We start from the raw sequence: 21724 nt of genomic DNA on the forward strand, positions 1-21724 counted from the left end.
AAACAGCTTAAACAAATGCAGATCAAATCAAACTGTATTTGTCACATGCACCGAATACAAGTGTAGACCTTACCGTGAAATGCTTACTTACAAGCCCTTAACCAACAGTGTAGACCTTACCGTGAAATGCTTACTGACAAGCCCTTAACCAACAGTGTAGACCTTATCGTGAAATGCTTACTTACAAGCCCTTAACCAACAGTGTAGACCTTACCGTGAAATGCTTACTTACAAGCCCTTAACCAACAGTGCAGTTCAAGAAGAGTTAAGAAAATATTTGCCCAAAAAACTAAAGTAAAAAAACTATAAAAAGTAACACAATAACGACGCTATATACAGAGGGTACCAGTACCGAGTGTGTAGGGGTACATGTTAAACGTAATTTGTACAAGTATTTAGGGGTGAAGTGACTATGCATAGATAATAAACAGCGAGTAGCAGCAGTGTACAATACAAATGTAATAGTCCTGTGGCCATTTGATTAATTCTTCAGCAGTCTAATGGCTTGGGGGTAGAAGCTGTTAAGGAATCTTTTGGTCCTAGACTTGGCGCTCCAGTATTGCTTGCTGTGCGGTAGCAGAGAAAACAGTCTTTGACTTGGGTGCCTGGAGTCTCTGACAGTTTTATGGGCTTTCCTCTAACACCGCCTATTATATAGAACCTGGAATGCAGGAAGCTTGGCCCCAGTAATGTACTGGGACGTTCGCACTACCCTCTGTAGTGCCTTACGGTTAGATGCCGAGCAGTTGCCATACCAGGCGGTGACGCAACCGGTCAGGATGCTCTCGATGGTGCAGCTGTATAACTTTTTGAGGATCTGGGGACCCATGCCAAATCTTTTCAGTCTTCTGAGGGGGAAAAGGTTTTGTCGTGCCCTCTTCATGACTGTCTTGGTGTGTTTGGTAGATTGTTGGTGATGTGGACACCAAGGAACTTGAAACTCAGCTACTTTGTTGTTATTCTGGCTGCACTGTTTGACGTGACTATAAGTTAGCCATAGTTGGCTAGCTAGCAAGCAAGGAATAAGAATGTGGCCAGCCAGTATGGCAATGGAACAATTACAACAAACAACTGGGTACAGAACAAATACAGAACAAAAAGACTGAACGACTGGGTCGTGTCTCTGGCAACCGAACCGATAGAAAGAAAATGCAGCTGGCTTGGGTAGCAACCCTAGATTTGTGTCGGGACTATATATTGTGGAAGGATGAAATAGTATGAATTAATTCATGAATTAATTTAATGAAAATATGTCAATCATTATTTGAATATGTTGTTAACCCATCGTATAAAGTGATAATGCCCTCGACACCGGTGTTTGCAGGATACATTGGCATGGTTTGCCAGCTCTTGACATCGTCTCTGGCCTAACAACACCCGTGCCAATATATCCACCAAACTCCAGCTTCTCTAGCATTATCACTTAAATAACCAACGGTTCTGAGACACCAAGACTACTCCATGGCTATTCTAAATAATACAATGTTCTCATCGATGTGTCTAATAACTGAACACCCAATACTATCCACGGTAGGGATTGTAATAAAACACAACAGGAAAACAATAAAATACATTAATTGATAAAGAAATAATCTACAAATATACCTTACCATTCAAGATAAGGAATGTTGTAAAATAATTAGTATTATACTTTCTATTCAAAGTATTTAGAAATATATATTTTTTTTAAACAATATTAGAAATAGAAATAATAAATTTTCTTATAAAAATAACTGAAACACAAAAGTACTAAAAAGCCCGAAATTACAGTACCAGTCAAAACTTTGGACAACAATTACAGTAAAAATAAATAAAAACCCTTGAATGAGTAGATGTGTCCAAACATTTGAGTGGTACTGTAGTTAGGTAGTAGTAGTAGCAGCAAATGGCTCTAGCAACTCCTGTGGAGGGCCGGGCGCATGCACGCTGACTTCGGTCGCCAGTTGTACTGTGTTTCCTCCAACACAATGGTGCGGCTGGCTTCCGGGTTAAACGAGCAGTGTGTCAAGAAGTGCGGCTTGGCAGGGCCGTGTTTCGGAGGATGCATGGCTCTCTCAACCTTCGCCTCTCCCGAGTCTGTACGGGAGTTGCATCGATCGGACAAGACTGTAAATACCCATTGGATATCATGAAATTGTGGAAATAAAGGGGTAACAAGTATTTTAAAAATAAATAAATAAAATAATGTTAACCATTTGTGCATACTGAGCGACGTATAACTCCTATCTGTCTTATGTACAGCTGGGTACCATCGCTAGAGTCAAGATGGGCTTAATGTTGGCACAACTGCCTATCTGCTAAGTAGCAGTGTACCCTAAAGAAGCACCACCGGGTACTATCACAGAACTATATGGGAAGCCTAATCATGTGGTCTGCACGAAGTATATACTATAAGCAATCTAAGTAATAAGCACCCAGCCAACCACCTGTACTGATATGCACTGAACTTTATTACGAAGACAACTGAAGCAAAGCTATTGACTGTGAGCTGAACGCCGACATTTTTATTTATCTATTTAATGCATGGGAACTCGCAGATGAACTCATCACTTTTAGCATCCAAAATCTCCTTGGCTTTTAATCGAATATAGAGTTCGTAGGAAGTAGAAGACCACGCCCTATGATCTTCAGTGTGTGTGCAGGGCCAGATAGGGAAGCCGCTGAAGCAGCGCCAAATCAAAATGAATGGCTGTGTATATCTCAGGGGTATGCCCGCAGCGTTGGCAGAGGAGACGGAGCCGTGATGAAAACCAATATCTCGTTTGCCAGCATCAGTGATAAATATTGAACAGAGGTTCGCCAGGTGCTGCCCGTGTTCAGCATGCAGGCCGCATAACATGAAAGAGAGGACAAAGCGGTGTTAGTTCTGGTGACGATGACAATGTTCCACAAGTGAGAGTCCGTAAAGCAAACCTAAGCGATCATACAAAAGTAAAGGGAAGGAACATTTAGTGTATTCAGACGGAAAGAACCCCTAAAGTCATCATATGGACCGCCTCTGGAAAAGTGTAATGTCAACCCAACACTGTTGCCTTAACGTGAACTCAAACTACTGAGAGGAGAGAAACTCTGATATGCATGTTCGCTGCTTCTCCATAGGTCATGAAGAGTAGGCAGACAGATGGATTCTTGAGCAGACTGCATGCAGACGGGTCTTGACGCCCAATATGAACTGAAACCCTGCTATTGGAGCATGATATGGCACATTTCCCGACTGAAATTGGAATAGAAAAGGCATACAGTGGGGAGAACAAGTATTTGATACACTGCCGATTTTGCAGGTTTTCCTACTTACAAAGCACGTAGAGGTCTGTAATTTTTTATCATAGGTACACTTCAACTGTGAGAGATGGAATCTAAAACAAAAATGCAGAAAATCACATTGTATGATTTTTAAGTAATTAATTTGCATTTTATTGCATGATATAAGTATTTGATCACCTACCAACCAGTAAGAATTCCAGCTCTCACAGACCTGTTAGTTTTTCTTTTTGAAGCCCTCCTCTTCTCCACTCATTACCTGTATTAACTGCACCTGTTTGAATTCGTTACCTATGAAAAAGAAACCTGTCCACACACTCAATCAAACAGTCTCCAACCTCTCCACAATGGCCAAGACCAGAGAGCTGTGTAAGGACATCAGGGTTAAATTATAGACCTGCACAAGGCTGGGATGGGCTACAGGACAATAGGCAAGCAGCTTGGTGAGAAGGCAACAACTGTTGGCGCAATTACTAGAAAATGGAAGAAGGTCAAGATGACGGTCAGTCACCCTCCATGCAAGATCTCACCTTGTGGGGCATCAATGATCATGAGGAAGGTCAAAAAAGAGGGATCAAAAAAAAAAAGGGATCAGCCCAGAACTACACGGCAGGACCTGGTCAATGACCTGAAGAGAGCTGGGACCACAGTCTCAAAGAAAACCATTAGTAACACACTACGCCGTCATGGATTAAACTCCTTCTTTGGAGGGAGCTGAAGGTCCGTATTGCCCAGCGACAGCCCCGAAACCTGAAGGATCTGGAGAAGGTCTGTATGGAGGAGTGGGCTAAAATCCCTGCTGCAGTGTGTGCAAACCTGGTCAAGAATTACAGGAAACGTATGACCTCTAATTGCAAACAAAGGTATCTGTACCAAATATTAAGTTCTGCTTTTCTGATGTATCAAATACTTATGTCATGCAATAAAGTGCAAATTAATTACTTAAAAATCATGCAATGTGATTTTCTGGATTTTTGTTTTAGATTCCGTCTCTCACAGTTGAAAAAAAAAAAAATACAGACCTCTAGATGCTTTGTAAGTAGGAAAACCTGCAAAATCGGCAGTGTATCAAATACTTCTCCCCACTGTATGTGCTTATATAACAGCGGACATTTTACAGAGAGAAGACCATACAGTAGGCTTCTGCAGAGCGGCACAACTCAGCCATGACATACCATCACATAGCATAAAACATACAGTATTCCTAACAATCCCCCAAAACCGCAACTAACAATAGCTACGTATCCACCTCATCTAAACAGCCTAATGTCTTACTGAAATTGCTCAACAGTGGCTGATGCATCTGCAGCATGCACAGTGTGCACAGGAAGAGTGACCTGATAATCACAATCTAGACCTACAAATAGTTTACCTGAGCTGAAGGCTAATGTCTAATGGTATACGCTGGTAAGCCATGAGAGTAGAATAAAATGATGCCCTGACAACGAAAGAAACAGACCCCATAGATTACTAGATCAGCCTGCATTTCCTGAATAACCGTTAACAGACCTTCCCGTTAGAGGCAATGAACGCTTGATCGTCAACACTGATCACCATGTGGGTGTTTAGCAAGCCCAGCACATGCTAGATAATGGTAGTGTCAACAGCCCATCCAGCACGCTGAAACTAAAGCAAGCCTTGATTAGTCATCGCACAGCTATACGCGTCAGCTTCCCCACTAAGGTCCAGTGTGATAACTTAAAATCTGAGGAAGAGAGGTGAGGATTAGGCAGTATTATCAATTTAAAAAGGAGGCTGTACCTTTTTGAATATACTGAAAATACCCAGTAATGTTTAGCCGATGGCAGACTAAACACCATTCAAGTAGCACAAGAGATCCTTCTACTTGACTGCTGAACAGTTCATTTAAAAAAATATATTTCACCTTTATTTAACCAGGTAGGCTAGTTGAGAACAAGTTCTAATTTGCAACTGCGACCTGGCCAAGATAAAGCATAGCAGTGTGAACAGACAACACACAGAGTTACACATGGAGTAAACAATTAACAAGTCAATAACACCGTAGATAAAAAGAGAGTCTATATACATTGTGTGCAAAAGGCATGAGGAGGTAGGCGAATAATTACAATTTTGCAGATTAACACTGGAGTGATAAATGATCAGATGGTCATGTACAGGTAGAGATATTGGTGTGCAAAAAAGCAGAAAAGTAAATAAATAGAAACAGTATGGGGATGAGGTAGGTAAAAATGGGTGGGCTATTTACCGATAGACTATGTACAGCTGCAGCGATCGGTTAGCTGCTCAGATAGCAGATGTTTGAAGTTGGTGAGGGAGATAAAAGTCTCCAACTTCAGCGATTTTTGCAATTCGTTCCAGTCACAGGCAGCAGAGAACTGGAACGAAAGGCGGCCAAATGAGGTGTTGGCTTTAGGGATGATCAGTGAGATACACCTGCTGGAGCGTGTGCTACGGGTGGACTAGCATGGACTTGTAGATGACCTGGAGGCAGTGGGTCTGGCGACGAATATGTAGCGAGGGCCAGCCGACTAGAGCATACAGGTCGCAGTGGTGGGTGGTATAAGGTGCTTTAGTGACAAAACGGATGGCACTGTGATAAACTGCATCCAGTTTGCTGAGTAGAGTGTTGGAAGCAATTTTGTAGATGACATCGCCGAAGTCCAGGATCGGTAGGATAGTCAGTTTTACTAGGGTAAGTTTGGCGGCGTGAGTGAAGGAGGCTTTGTTGCGGAATAGAAAGCCGACTCTAGATTTGATTTTCGATTGGAGATGTTTGATATGAGTCTGGAAGGAGAGTTTACAGTCTAGCCAGACACCTAGGTACTTATAGATGTCCACATATTCAAGGTCGGAACCATCCAGGGTGGTGATGCTAGTCAGGCGTGCAGGCAGCGAACGGTTGAAAAGCATGCATTTGGTTTTACTAGCGTTTAGAAGCAGTTGGAGGCCACGGAAGGAGTGTTGTATGGCATTGAAGCTCGTTTGGAGGTTAGATAGCACAGTGTCCAAGGACGGGCCGGAAGTATATAGAATGGTGTCTTCTGCGTAGAGGTGGATCAGGGAATGGCCCGCAACAAGAGCAACATCATTGATATATACAGAGAAAAGAGTCGGCCCGAGAATTGAACCCTGTGGCACCCCCATAGAGACTGCCAGAGGACCGGACAGCATGCCCTCCGATTTGACACACTGAACTCTGTCTGCAAAGTAGTTGGTGAACCAGGCAAGGCAGTCATCAGAAAAACCGAGGCTACTGAGTCTGCCGATAAGAATATGGTGATTGACAGAGTCGAAAGCCTTGGCAAGGTCGATGAAGACGGCTGCACAGTACTGTCTTTTATCAATGGCGGTTATGATATCGTTTAGTACCTTCATGTAGAACCCACACATTTGGAACAGCACAAGTTGGTAGATATGAGTCATGCTCAGTGAGCTGCATCAGGGTATAAGATGCCTGCATGTACAAGCATGCATGATAACGCAGATAAACTTGCTTACTACTATCCTAAAATGATGAGCCATCGTACTGCAATGCTCCAGCAGATGCCGTGGAAGGAGTAGCTAGTGTTCACCTCTAGGCAACCATAACCTCTGTGTGCTCTTGCAATAATAGCAAGCATGCCATAACACTATGTGCAGCCAGGCATGAATAACACAACATCCACCTACTGTAGATGATGTTTATGGAGCCTAACCAGCACGCACTCCCATAATGCAATATTGGCAGCCATGCCATGTGCTTACTGTGTGTAGAAAACGAAGCAAAGAATATCAGCTGAATGTACGTACATCTGAATGTACGAGTATTCACACCCAAATAAGAGTTGCAGCATAAACACATAATATAACTAGTACGTAAAACATGAGAATAACAAAATGCACAGAAATTGAATTACAGTTTTTTCTGATTGCTTAGGCACCATCTTTGAAACTATAGGCTATTTTTTGCAAAACTCTACACACTAACCACAAAACCTTACACCAAACCAGCAAAACAGTACACATCTCTGGCAAAAGCAAACGATTCTTGCAAAACTCTTAACTCTTTTAAAAATGATGTTTTTGCATCAATACAGTACACACAAACCATTTGAATAAGCACACGAAGCACTGATAGTATAAATGAAAAACACTTAACTGTGTGCAGGGTATAGCAGTTTGCAATAAAGTATAATCATACAAACACACATGCACACAGGTAACCAAATGTGTAAAGTATGGATGTGTTTTCCGAACATAACACACTATCAATACAAATGTCACGACTCCTACCGAAGGTGGCTCCCCTTCCCATTCGGGTGGCGCTCGTAGTCACCGGCCTACTAGCTGCCACTGATTCTTTCACCCCCCCTCCCCTCCCCTCCCCTCCCCTCCCCTCCTTGTCTGTTAATTGGTTACACCTGTTGTTTATTTGGTGATTAGTTGGGCTTTATTAGCCAACCTGCTCTTTGTGCAGGATTGTTTGTGTGACTAGTGTGCACGTTAGAGGTTAACGTGTTTTCCTGTTCGTGTTTTTATTTGCTGGACTGTTTTAGTCCCCGTGTTTGGGGCATTTGGTTTTGTGTGCACCCTGTGTTTTCGTGGGGTGGCTTATGTTCGCAGTTTGTGCATTAAATAGCACTACCCTGAAATATCTGCGTCCTGCGCCTGACTTCGCACCCACTACACCCAGATCGTTACAACAAATAAGAGGGAAAAGTTGTTGTTTTTTATTCTCAAAATGTTCTAACACTTCTCAAACAAAAAAAAGCAGTAGAAAAAACTAAAACATTGGTGCTAGAAAAAAAGACAATCCACATCACATAGGCAGCGTGGAAAGTATCGCCTGGAGTGCCTTATCCAGGCCTGGCATGACCCCTGACCGATGTCTCCACAAGCCTCCTCCATTGCCTGTAGAAAGGGTATGCGTTGGTGGGGCTGGCGATCATCCACCTTCCAATGCCATGCAGAGAAGAATTCTTCAATAGGATTCAAGAACGGGGAGTATGGGGGGGGGGGGGGATTGAGTGCAATGAAAAGTGGGTGACCTGTGAACCAATTGCGGACCACAGCAGCCCGGTGGAAACTAACATTGTCCCAGATGATAACGTATCTGATGCTCTGGCCCCTGGTCATTAGGGATTAGTCTGTTGTGGAGGGTGTCCAGAAATGTGATAATGTGTGCAGTGTTGTATGGGCCTAAGATTGCATGATGGTGAAGGACGCCGTTTTGACTAATAGCCGCACACATTGTTCTGTTGCCACCACGTTCTCCTGGGACGTTGATGATGGCACGGTGTCCGATGATATTTCTGCCGCGGCCCCTTGTTTTTGCAAGGTTGAAACCTGCCTCGCCACTTATATTAGCTCATGATGCACTTCTAGCTCCATGACTCTCTGAAAGAGACAAAACAATGTAGCACAGTACGAAAAGACAAGGATCAGTCAATATGATGTAGCACCATACACTTCCAGAACCAGTACCAATGATAGGATAGTACAGCTTACCTGCACATATTCATATCTCTGTTGTTTTACATGGTCTGAGTTTCCTTCGAAATGGACTCTGTACAGCTGCTTCATCCTAATTATGTTGCGTTTCAGTAGACGAGACAGTGCAGAGAGACTCACTCTGTTAACGTTTTGGAATATGGTGTTATATGCCATTATGTGGTCCTGCAGTTCTGAGTCTGATGCAGTTATTTGCAATGACCATATTTACAATGTGGGTCTCCTGCTCTGGGGTAAACACTCTTGCACCAGATACTGGTTTTCTTGCAGTTCTGTAAAAGTATTTGAATGGTTTTAGCGATCCTTCCCATTATGAAAGAACGGTACATATTACTGTACCAGTAAGACTACAGCACTTACAGTTACTTACCGGTTCTCAATATCCAGATGATACCTGCAACAGTATAGCAGCTCATATTTGGTTGAACCCGTTGCCCAGCCCCCCCTCATGCTCATCCCATGGTACATGGGAATCAGAATGACAGTTTGGGACCTTTTTTTCCCTTTTTGCACATGTCACAGTGGGGCTGAACAATTCCTTGTGTGTCCCTGGGGCATCCAGGAGGTCCACACTCTAAAAAGAAAAGGTTCCTGGAGTACCCTTTAGGGGTTCTTCAAATTGAAACTGTGGGGGAATCCCTACAAATTCTTCAAATAATCTCTTTTAATGGATCCTCAAAGAACCTTTTGAATTACTTTTTGGGGTACAGTTTTTTAAATACCCCTGATATTATTATTATTAATGATAATAATATGCATAACAATAACACCATATTTTATTTCTCAGTTTATTGTGATTTTAGTGGCAACGTAGAATAAAAAAATCCTAATCTGCAGAGCCCCAAATCCAGTGGGTATTTCCTCTGGTGTGTTGATGTTAATGTGTTGATGTTCTCCGTATCCATAGCCAGAATGATTTTGCGGTGCGTGGCGATTGAACAGGTTGCTTGTTATATTGTGAGGTTCTAATTCTAATCCATGGCTCTCTCCCCTTATCAATGTCTGCCATATGTGATCGATTTCCCAACACACAGTACATTCCAAGCTTAATTCCCCCCACCATATACTTTCCTCCTACAGATAACCATTAACTTCTGATGTAGACCCTCTAAACCTAAGCACTCAATATTTAAATATGATACCTGATAATTAACCCTATCCCAAGTTTAAGAGTTAGTACCCAGAATCCATCAATATTCATCAGAGAGGTAGGAAGGGTGAAGTCTGTGAATCCCCAAAAATGCAATTATAAGATTAACAGAACACACAACAGTATTCATACCTTGGTTTTTGTGGTGAATGTGAATGAAAAAATCTGTTTTGATAATGGTTTTCATACACATACCTTCTCCATAATGTAGAGGCCTGTGGCATATTAATTGAAGAGATAAGGGAGGAGGTTGGTAAATGTGATCTGCATAACATACCAATACCAATTGACATACCCTTGTATGCATCCCTGTCCGTATACCTGCCGACACAGACACAAACGTGAGCAATTCAGTCATCTGCAGCCAATACAGCTAGCCTTCAGCATATTCTTATAGCCTACATATTCTTACCTCTTTGTTGATTGATATCCATTGAATTGTGTCCAGTCATTGTTTTAGAAAAATTTGCACAAATATGAAAAGACAGATGGTATCACCATTAAACAATATCAATTTAGATCATATAAGGGACAAACCTGAACTGAAAAATGTAAAGATCTACTCAATTTAAGGTAAGTGCCTTAACCTGCTGTCCTTTCAAATTCAAATCGAAATGTTTCAGTTGGGCAGTTAGGTGCCTGCTAGAACCCCCACCAGCTAAGGAGGTTCCTTGATGAATCCCATTCAGTTGTACAACTGACTAGGTATCCCCCTTTCCCTTCTTGGTTGAACCTTTTGGGGTCCATTTTCAGTGCCAAGAACCCTTAGATTCTTCGAAGAACTTTGAGGATCTTAGAAGAACCCTTGTTGAACCCATAATTTGTATAGTGCACTTTCTCTTTGAAGCTGGATAAGCTTAGCCAAAGTACCCTTTCTCCCACCTCCACTAGGCTCATGATATGACCACAGCCTTGGATGGTACTATGGGAGGAACGGAGGCTCAGGTCTGTAATCATACAGGTCTCCTCCCAAGCATCCGGATCTAGGGTGTCCGAGTCCAGATTCTTCCCCAGCTCCTCCAGTAACTCAGCCTGATAAGCCAACAATAAAGAGGTCATGTTGAGGTCTCTACTTACTTGGGCTGAGTCTTTGTACATTTCTGAAAATGGAAGCAGTAAAGCCCTCTGCCTTTCCAGGGATTGAAGCGCTGGTGTTGTTAGTGACACGACACGAGGGGCTGAGGGGGTGAGCACAGTATAACTCTATAGACGTGAGGCTAGTGGGGCGTTAGCTAGCAAGCAGCTACCTCATGGTGAAGGCGTGCCGTGGCTAGCTCAGTGCTGGAGGCCCTGGTAGGCACTGGGCTTTTACCAGTATTTCCAACATTATCCACTACTGTAGCTACAGGTAGAAAATCAATGGTAAATGTTCTGTAATTGACATAAGCTGTCTCCAATCAATCAATGTTTGGTTGTGCATGTGTGTTTGCCAGGGGGATCGCCAGGGGAGGTGTAGCTCTGCGAATCTTAATCACACAAAACCTATTATTTGGCAAGGAATCGTATTTGTAGATTTTTTATTTAACCTTTATTTAAGTAGTCAAGTCAGTTAAGAAAAAATCTTATTTACAATGACCTCCTTCCCTGGCCGAAACCTAACGGTGCTGGGCCAATTGTGTGCCGCACTATGGGGCTCCCAATTACAGCTGGTTGTAAAACAGCCTGGAATCAAACCAGGGTCTCTAGTGACACCTCTAACACTGAGATGCAGTGCCTTAGACCACTGTGACACTCGGGAGTCCCTTGATAGATCAGTGATTCTACACCTCAAGCTGATCATCTCCAAGAAGTTGTAGTCAAAAATGGGTCATTTTGGGGCCGTTAAAGGGAAGAGTCAATGAAACCAACCATGCAAGTATATTTTTGGGAGTTTTGTGGGTAGCCCTGGCCAGGAGTTGAACCCTAGTCTATGTGTTTGGTGTGTGTTTCATTGTGTTCATTATTTCCTGCCACTATGGCCCTTATCTCTCTCTCTCCTCTTCTGTCATTGCCCTCTGTGGTGCATCTAATCCTCTATCTAATCAGTCTGTAGAAATAATAACACACAGCCCTCTGATCCCTTAGCCCATAACAACATGACAAAACAACACACACAAACATGCATGCACACACACACACACACACACACACACACAGGTGCACATGCACACGCACGCACATATGCACACACACACCAACAGCACCAACACAACACAACACATGCAATCATATACATGAGTATGATCATAAAGAAATAAACAGAACAGAGAGAAGACAGGTCCCTAGGCAATTAATTGGCCTGCTGCATTCTGAACTACAGTATTTCACTGTCTAGTATGATAAAGTATTGAACACGGTTTTACTGTAAACTTTCATTGCTTTGTGTCTTTGTTCTTTAACTATTGCAACGCACTGTATCAAGGGCATCATGCAACCCAAAAATCTGAATGGGTACAAAGTACGTGAGGATGGCTGGGGGGTGTTCTGGAGGGTGCTCATGCTACCCGTCCGTAATTTGGAGAATTTTGCAAATTTCAAACACTTGAAACAGATTTTCCCTGCATTCTAGAGCCATAATTATTATGCTTAAATCTTTGTAAAAAATATCTGTATTTTTTTTTCTGCATATCTAAGCATACCTCTTGAGCTGTCTATCCTCCTGACTGGTGGTTATTTTAAAGAAATATGCTTCTCTGCATCTCTGCTCAAATCTAGGTAACATATTGAAAGGAATGTGAGTCTTATTCAGTACATTTAGTTATTACTTGCTTTTCTAAAGTCTACCAACCTGGCCAGCAGGAATGTCAGCTAAAATAGTTAGACAAGCTAGCTACTCTAACTTGATTGATAGCCTGAAATGGCTCCTTGGTAGCTAGTTATGAGGTTAGGAGATTGCTATCATTTATCTATAAAATGTTCTTAATTTGTTTTTATCACTGTACACATTTATTTTGGGATTCCACCCCTGTAAATGTAATTTGCCTGACAGAGTGCGTGTGGAGAAGGATCGTCTCATTTCAAACAAGTGCATTTCCGTCCACGTTCCCTCTCCTCGATTACCTTTGATCCTTTTCAAAAGGAGGCGAGAGATGACGGAGGAGAGAGGACGCAGGAGGTGAGCAAATCTAGTTGAGAAAATACCTGCAGGCCACCAGCTCTGGTGGCTCCTCCTTCACACCCTCAGGGCTGGCTTATGATTGGTTGATCTGTTTCTCAGGTTACATCTTCAGGAACTGTACGAAGGATGGCTGGACAGAGCTGTACCCTACATATGAGGAGGCCTGTGAGTTCGCAGAGGAGTCAGAGACAGGATCAGAGGTTAGAGATATCACATCACTCACATAATGTACATTCTCTTTTAATCACTCTGTTATTCAGACACTCATTGAAATGTTCCACTTTCAATTTTGTTCTGTGGGAGAAGGAATGTGATTGGTTGAGGACAGAAGGAATGTCATGTTGATTCTGCCATTAGAAACAAATTGAACGAGGAAACCTCTAATGACCTATTCAGTCATGTGCTTGTTTGAATTATCTGGGCTGTACTGTACTCTCATTGTAACAGACCCATTTCCCAGGCGCATCATGAAAAGTTACGCTTGCAGTTCAGAATCAGAAACCGGTCTGTTTACATATAAGTAAATGCGATCAAGTCCGACTTCAGATGCAGCTCGTCTTTTTACCTTTCCTGTCTGGATAAGTTAATTTGCTAAGCTTACGTTGTTTTATCTACTTGTCAGTATATGATAATTATATAAATATATGATTGAGTATATGCAGGCAAGGTATTGATGGTATTTGAAGTTTTTACATTTTTTGCAAATGTAAAAAACTTCAAACAGAAAGACCTTATATACATAAGTATTCAGACCTTTTACTCTGAGACTCAAAAATGGAGCTCAGGTGCATCCTGTTTCCATTGATCATCCTTGAACTCTTTATACAACTTGATTGGAGTCCACCTGTGGTAAATTCTATTGATTGGACATGATTTGGAAAGGCACACACCTGTCTATATAAGGTTCCACAGTTGACAGTGCATGTTAGAGCAAAAACCAAGCCATGAGGTCGAAGAAATTGTCCTAGAACTCCGAGACAGGATTGTGTTGAGGCACAGATCTGGGGATGGGTACCAAAATATTTATGCAGGCGTGAAGGTCCCCAAGAACACAGTAGACGCCATCATTCTTAAACGGAAGAAGCTTCTCTGCAGCACTCTACCAATCAGGCCTGTATGGTAAAGTGGCCAGACGGAAGCCACTCCTTAGTAAAAGGCACATGACAACCCGTTTGGAGTTTGCCAAAAAGCACCTAAAGGACTCTCAGACCATGAAAAAAAAGATGATCTGGTCTGATGAAACCACGTTCGCCTGAATGCAAAGTGTCACATCTGGAGGAAACCTGGCACCATCCCTACGGTGAAGCATGGTGGTGGAAGCATTATGCTGTGGGGATGTTTTTCAGCGGCATGGACTTGGAGACTAGTCAGGATCGAGGGAAAGATGAATGGAGCAATTTACAGAGAGATACTTGATGAAAACCTGCTCAGAGCGATCAGGACCTCAGACTGGTGCGAAGGTTCACCTTCCAACAGGACAATGACCCTAAGCATACAGCCAAGACAACACAGGAGTGGCTTCGAGGTAAGTCTCTGAATGTCCTTGAGTGGCCCAGCCAGAGCCAGGACTTAAACCCGATTTAACATCTCTGGAGAGACCTGAAAATGGCTGTGCAGCAACGCTCCCCATCCAACCTGACAGAACTTTAGAGGATCTGCAGAGAAGAATGGGAGAAACTCCCCAAATACAAGTGTGCCAAGTTTGTAACGTCATACCCATGAAAACTCAAGACTGTTTTCGCTGTAAAAAGTGCTTCAATAATGTATTGAGTAAAGATTCTGAATACTTATGTAAATATGATATTTCTTAAACCTGTTTTTTATTTGTCATTATGGCGTATTGTGTATAGATTGATGAGGGATTTTTTTTATTTTATACCTCTCTTGGGTAGGGGGCAGTATTTTCGTGGCGCACCTGCCTGGATGAAATATGTTTTTCATGCTTTTGTATGCGGGGCGCTGTTCTCAGATAATCGCAGGGTGTGCTTTCGCCGTAAAGCCTTTTTGAAATCTGACACAGCGGCTGGATTAACAAGAAGTTAAGCTTTATTTTGATGTATTACACTTCTGATTTTATGAAAGTTAAATATTTATAATTCTGTAGTTTGAATTTCGCGCTCTGCAATTTCACCGGATGTTGGCCAGGTGGGACGCTACCGTCCTGCCCATAAGAAGTTAATCCATTTTAGAATAAGGCTGTAACGTAACAAAATGTGGATAAAGTCAAGGGGTCTGAATAATTTCCAAATGCACCGTAAGCCCTTTTTGGTTTCCAACTTCTCTTGCACACCATTTTCACCATTTTTCTATCTGTACTGTTTTGTCTTTCACTAGTTTTATTTGGTGCAAATAAATGAACCTCCCCCCAAATACTAAAACCAGTACTTCATGTTTCTTTTTGACCTTTCTCCTGTTGATTTCCAGACAACATACTTTTTGACCATCAGTCAGGTGTACACTGCTGGATACGCCACCTCCCTCATCTCCCTCATATCAGCCATTTTTGTCTTCGCTGTGTTCAGGTAACACTAGGACATACTCAGTCCAATATTAGTTCCTAAGAGATACACAGATACATGATAAATAGATAACACTGTAAGAATGGACTGCATTCATATAGGTATTATAGTTTATAATGGTACATTATATATTGTATGGGAATACATTTGCAAACATGGACCCTCTAAACTCGCCTGACAGGAAATGAGGTCAGTTTAATAAGAAGTTAACTCACCCGTACAGGAAGTTCCACTGTACCAGGAACTACATCCACATCAACCTCTTCTCCTCGTTCATCCTGAGAGCCAGTGCCGTCTTCATCAAGGATGGGGTTCTTTTTGCTGATGAGAACTTCGACCACTGCTTCATGTCCACTGTGAGTGTCATGATGTCATCAACAAAGGACACTTACTACACAGGATTTAATGTCCCAAAACTGTCTCTAACTCCCTGTGACTTCTACCTCTTACACCACCATATACAGTATTTAGATATTCTATACCGTATCTACATTAACTTCATGTAAGTTCATAGAGTATCCCATCGATCTATACTAAGTTCCTGAAACTTTATAAGTCTTCATCCTAGCACTTCCCTCCATTGAATGTCATTGCCTTCAGAGTGTATGACTCATCTTGTTGTATGGGAACAGTGTGAGATGGTAAACACAATCTCACTTGAACACATTTTAAGTTATTGAAACGAGTCTGTGAGAGAGCGAGTCGAGACTTTCTCCTCAGTATATTTTATGCTGATACATGCTTCTAAACAGAGCGAGTCGTCCAGTTGAGAGAAAAGGGCTGTGTGTACAGACAAGGCGATGGGGAATTCTATACTTAGAAAGTAAATCCACAGCACAGAGAGGAGATCGAGGCAATAGAGAGTCAACTATAGAAAGGTGTGAAAGTGTGATTGTGTCTCAGGGAGTCATTGGCATGGTGGATGGGGAACCCGAGGGTGAAGGGGAGGGGTGGAGGTGGCAGTGTGCAGGTAATTTGCAAATTTAACATTTCCTTGAATATTGTTGCACATTGCGTATTCTAATATAAAGTTAATAACATTATTATTTACATATTGTAACAAAGTGGTAACTATCCCGAAATTGGGATATGCATGGGTTTTTGTGGAACTCAGACACTTGTGTAAGCCTCATTAAAACTACAAAAGTGTCAGTGAACCGGAACAGATGAACCGGAATGACATTTACTCTCACGGCTGGCCAAAAATAACTATGTGGCAGCCACGCCCCTACCAAGCCACACCTCCAGTCTTCGGATCTGACTCACTGGGTCATATCTCAATATCCCAGCATCAACAACCCAACATTTTCCTTTTTAAAGAAAACAATTCAACAACTAAGTGACCCAATGCCTGTAACCCAGCAAATTGGGTCAGCCAAACAACACAGCATTTTTTTTCCGTGTGTGTGTATATTGTGTTCTCCTGCAGACGGCGTGTAAATCAGCAGTGGCGTTCTTCCAGTTCAGCATCCTGGCTAACTACTTCTGGTTGCTGGTCGAGGGCATGTACCTCCAGACCCTCCTTGCCCTCACCTTTGTCTCACACAATAAGTACTTCTGGTGGTACACACTCATCGGCTGGGGTAGGTGACCTTTCTCAATCTGTCCTCTTTCTTTCTCTCTCTCTCCCTCGTTCTGTCTTTCGCACACACACACACCTATCTCTCTTTTCACACTCACTCTCTCTCTCTTTTTCCTCTCTTCCCTTCTCCCTCTCTCCTCAACAACTCAAAGAGGCATGGCTTTGTTACAACATCTTGCTGATGTTTGTCCATTCTCTGTGTCTGTTAGGTCTCCCAACCACAGTATTGTTGGTGTGGGTTCTGACACGAAACTTCTATGATAACAGAGGGTAAGTATGGAAACTAGCATTTGCTTTGAATTTACTCTGAATTGATATGGTCATGTAGCCTAAAAATTCATACATGAATCCTAATGTAATACAATTGGAGATTGGTTATAATACGGTACTGTCTGATATCATCTTGTTCTGTCCCAATGTAGTTGCTGGGACGACACCGATGTGGCCTTCATTTGGTGGATTATCAAAGGGCCTATAACTGCATCACTGCTGGTGAATAGCCTAACACTCACCTAACCCTAACCTCAAATCTAACCCTGACCGTGGTCTCCATAAACCTAGCCTTAGCCTCAACTCCAACCCTAACCCACCCTGTGTTGTAAAGTATTCTGCCCTAACTCATCCTCTTTCTCCACTGCTTAAGGTCAACTTCATCATCTTCATTAATGTGATCCGTATACTGGTCCAGAAGCTAAAATCTCCCGGTGTCAGGGGACACAACACAGGCCACTTCATGTGAGTCCCCCCCCCCTCCTCACACACACACACACACACACACACACACACACACACACACACACACACACACACAACGATGATGGTTCAGTGACCACGCTTGCGTGATGAGTACATCTCAAACCAGAACAGTTGTAATGGCTCCCTCAACAAATACCTACGCATTGGCCTAGAGTGTTAATTGCTGTTTGTGTGTGCGCGTGTGTGTGTGTGTGTGTGCAGGAGGCTGGCTAAGTCCACCCTGTTCCTGATCCCTCTGTTTGGGATGCATTACATGGTGTTTGCCTTCCTACCAGAGAACACAGGAGAGGAGGCACGCATCTTCATAGAGCTGGGTCTGGGATCCTTCCAGGTAGATGTGTGTGTGCGTGAGTGCCCGTATCGCGTGCCTGCTCACGTGTGTGTGTGTGTTTATGCAACGTACAGAATGTGACGTGCAACGTGTGTTGGGGATGACGCTGTCTGAATAAGTGTATTTTGACGTAATACAGTTGAAGTCGGAAGTTTACATAAACTTAGGTTGGAGTCATTAAAGCTCGTTTTTCATCAATGGGAGCAATTTCCAAATGCCCGACGGTATCACGTTCATTTGTACAAACAATAGTACCCAAGTATAAACACCATGGGGCCATGGGGCTATGCAGCCGTCATACCGCTCGGGAAGGAGACGTGTTCTGTCTCCTAAAAATGAATGTACTTTGGTGCAAAAAGTGCAAATCAATCCCAGAACAACAGCAAAGGACCTTGTGAAGATACTGGAGGAAACAGGTACAAAGGTATCTATATCCACAATAAAACAAGTCTTTTATCGACATAACCTGAAAGGCCACTCAGCAAGGAAGAAGCCACTGCTCCAAACCCACCATAAAAAAGCCAGACTACGGTTTGCAACGGCACATGGGGACAAAGATCGTACTTTTTGGAGAAATGTCCTCTGGTCTGATGAAACAAAAATTGAACTGTTTGGCCATAATGACCATTGTTATGTTTGGAGGAACAAAGGGGAGGCTTGCAAACTGAAGAACATCATCCCAACCGTGAAACACGGGGGTGGCAGCATCATGTTGTGGGGGTGCTTTGCTGCAGGAGGGCCTGGTGCACTTCACAAAATATGGATTGAAGCAACATCTCAAAACATCAGGAAGTTAAAGCCTGGTCGCAAATTGGTCTTCCAAATGGACAATGACCCCAAGCATACTTCCAAACTTGTGGCAAAATGGCTTAAGGACAACAAAGTCCAGGTATTGGAGTGGCCATCACAAAGCCCTGACCTCAATCCTATAGAACATTATTGGGCAGAACTGAAAAAGCGTGTGCGAGCAAGGAGGCCTACAAACTTGACTCAGTTACACCAGCTCTGTCAGGAGGAATGGGCCAAAATTCACCCAACTTATTGTGGGAAGCTTGTGGAAGGCTACCTGAAACGTTTGACCCAAGTTAAACAATTGAAAGTCAATGCTACCCAAATACTAATTGTGTGTATGTAAACTTCTGACCCACTGGGAATGTGATGAAAGAAATAAAAGTTGAAATAAATCAGTCTCTCTACTATTATTCTGACATGTCACATTCTTAAAATGAAGTGGTGATCCTAACCGACCTAAACCAGGTATTTTTTACTTGGATTAAATGTCAGGAATTGTCAAAAACTGAGTTTAAATGTATTTGGCTAAGGTGTATGTAAACTTCTGACTTCAACTGTATATGATCTTGTAATAACGTAGCTAGTCAAAATGGCCTGATGTACAGTACAACTCACTTTCTATTCCTTCTTCTCAGGGCTTTGTTGTGGCTCTGCTCTACTGTTTCCTGAATGGAGAAGTAAGCAGGGGGGTTACCAACATAATTAGAATGACAGAATTAGAACTTTGATTGAATAACACTTAGTGTTCTTACTGCGGAGACGAGGATGAAAATCCAAAATTCTTATAATAGACTGCTTTCTCAAGTCTCTAATGTCCAGATTATCTTAAGTACTGTACGCCATGTACAGACCTCTCAATGTGCTTTTAAATGAGAGTTTCTCTCTCTCGCTCTCTCTCTCCCCCCATCAATTCTCTCTCCCCCCAACTACTATATCACTCTCTCTGACTGTGTGTGTGTGTGTGTGTGTGTGTGTGTGTGTGTGTGTCTAGGTGCAGGCGGAGCTGAAGAAGCGTCTGTGGAAGTGGCAGACCCAGGGCTATATGAGCTACAGTAGGAGAAGACGCACCCTATTCACAGAGAGCTCCACCGTCACACAGATCTCTGTGATGGAGAAGTCCTCCCCCAAGGAACTGCCCTGCATCAGTGACACATACACACTCACCGACACACACACACTCACAAACAGCTCTGTCTCAATCTGTGACGACACACACCCTAACACACAACTCTGATTCCACCTGCACTAACACACTCACACTGTCTGAGTGAACAAAAATTAAATGGTCTCTCCTTTCCTTCTCCTTCTCCTGCAATCCCCAAATATCAGATAGAACTGTCTCTAGAGAGGTCTCTCTTTGAATGTTGTTCTATAGATTGTGGTATCTGTTTTGTTGACTGATTGGCTTGGCTGGGGGGTTCCATAGACTGACAAAGAACTCTACAGGAAAATCCTTGAGTCCCTATATCACAATTGCCACAGTTTGACCAGATTCCCAACTGAAGCAACCCTTATAGTATCTACAATATACAGTATATTTCATAGTACAATGATAGACACAGCCTTGTGTGTCAGGGCATTTGGAACTGTGCTGTGTTTGGGTTGTTTGCTGGTATTTTTGCCAGACATGGGCTTGTATCCAGAGTAGTAAGAAATCAAACAGTGCCTGCATCTGAAATGGCAAATTATTCCCTATATCGTCCATGTTCAACTGACCTCTCTCCCCTCATCAACCTGAAGTGTACAGAGAAGAACAACCACTTATTAGTGGTGGGAAAAGTACCCAATTTTCATACTTGAGTAAAAGTAAACGATACCTTAATAGAAAACTACTAAAGTAAATTTGAAAGTCACCCAGTAAAATAATACTTGAGTAAAAGTCTAAAAGTATTTGGTTTTAAATATACTTAAGTATCAAAAGTAAATGTAATTGCTAAAATATACTATCAAAAGTAAAAGTATAAATTATTTCAAATTCCTTATATAAAGCAAACAAGACAGCATTATTTTTTTATTTTTTTTTATTTACTGATAGTCAGGGGCCTGCTCCAACACTCAGACATCATTTACAAACGAAGCATGTGTTTAGTGAGTCCGCCAGATCAGAGGCAGTAGGGATGACCAGGGATGTTCTCTTGATACGTGTGTGAATTAGACAATTTTCCTGTCCTGCAAAGCATAAAAAATGTAACGAGTAAGGGAAAATGCATGGAGTAAAAAGTACATCATTTTCTGTAGGAATGCAGTGAAGTAAAAGTAAAAGATGTGAAAAATATAAATGGTACAGTAAAGTACAGATGCCCCAAAAAACTACTTAAGTAGTACTTTCAAGTATATTTACTTAAGTACATTACACCACTGCCACTTCTACCTTACGGATTGCATTGCAACATGTTGCACAGTGCAGCAGCACATCTGGAGCACTACACTGTACAATTATTTATTTAGACCCTCTTGTTTTTTGTGATTAACAATAGATGTGTAAATCGCCATGAATGAATGAATTATATAGTCTAGTATGGGTTGTGTTTTTGAAACTGTGCACTCCTGTTTTCTTGGATTACATTGCATTTATTTAGAGATACGGAACCAGATTTTATAAATACCAATTTCAACTTATTTATATAAAATATCATATTTGAGCAATCTATACAATACAGTGCCATGAAAAAGTATTTGCCCCCTTTCTAAATGTTTGATTTTTTTTAATACTGAATGTTATCAGATCTTCAACCAAAAACAAATATCAAATAAAGGGAACCTG

At 42.2% G+C, this 21724-nt stretch overlaps 1 protein-coding gene across 1 annotated transcript in view; it reads left to right on the plus strand.

Annotated features, from left to right (window-relative positions):
• LOC139407683 (pituitary adenylate cyclase-activating polypeptide type I receptor-like) overlaps positions 1-21724 on the plus strand; it is a 59516-nt gene extending 37792 nt beyond the window's left edge. Inside the window, exons 4-13 of the mRNA XM_071151529.1 lie at positions 13080-13180; positions 15405-15502; positions 15723-15855; positions 16929-17082; positions 17291-17351; positions 17504-17573; positions 17725-17816; positions 18039-18168; positions 19596-19637; positions 19952-21724. Coding sequence (XP_071007630.1) covers positions 13080-13180; positions 15405-15502; positions 15723-15855; positions 16929-17082; positions 17291-17351; positions 17504-17573; positions 17725-17816; positions 18039-18168; positions 19596-19637; positions 19952-20194 — 1124 coding nt within the window. The 3' untranslated portion in view covers positions 20195-21724. The remainder of the gene's footprint in view (positions 1-13079; positions 13181-15404; positions 15503-15722; positions 15856-16928; positions 17083-17290; positions 17352-17503; positions 17574-17724; positions 17817-18038; positions 18169-19595; positions 19638-19951) is intronic.

This window comes from Oncorhynchus clarkii, chromosome 4, assembly GCF_045791955.1.
Source record: "Oncorhynchus clarkii lewisi isolate Uvic-CL-2024 chromosome 4, UVic_Ocla_1.0, whole genome shotgun sequence".
In the NCBI taxonomy this organism is placed as follows: domain Eukaryota; kingdom Metazoa; phylum Chordata; class Actinopteri; order Salmoniformes; family Salmonidae; genus Oncorhynchus; species Oncorhynchus clarkii.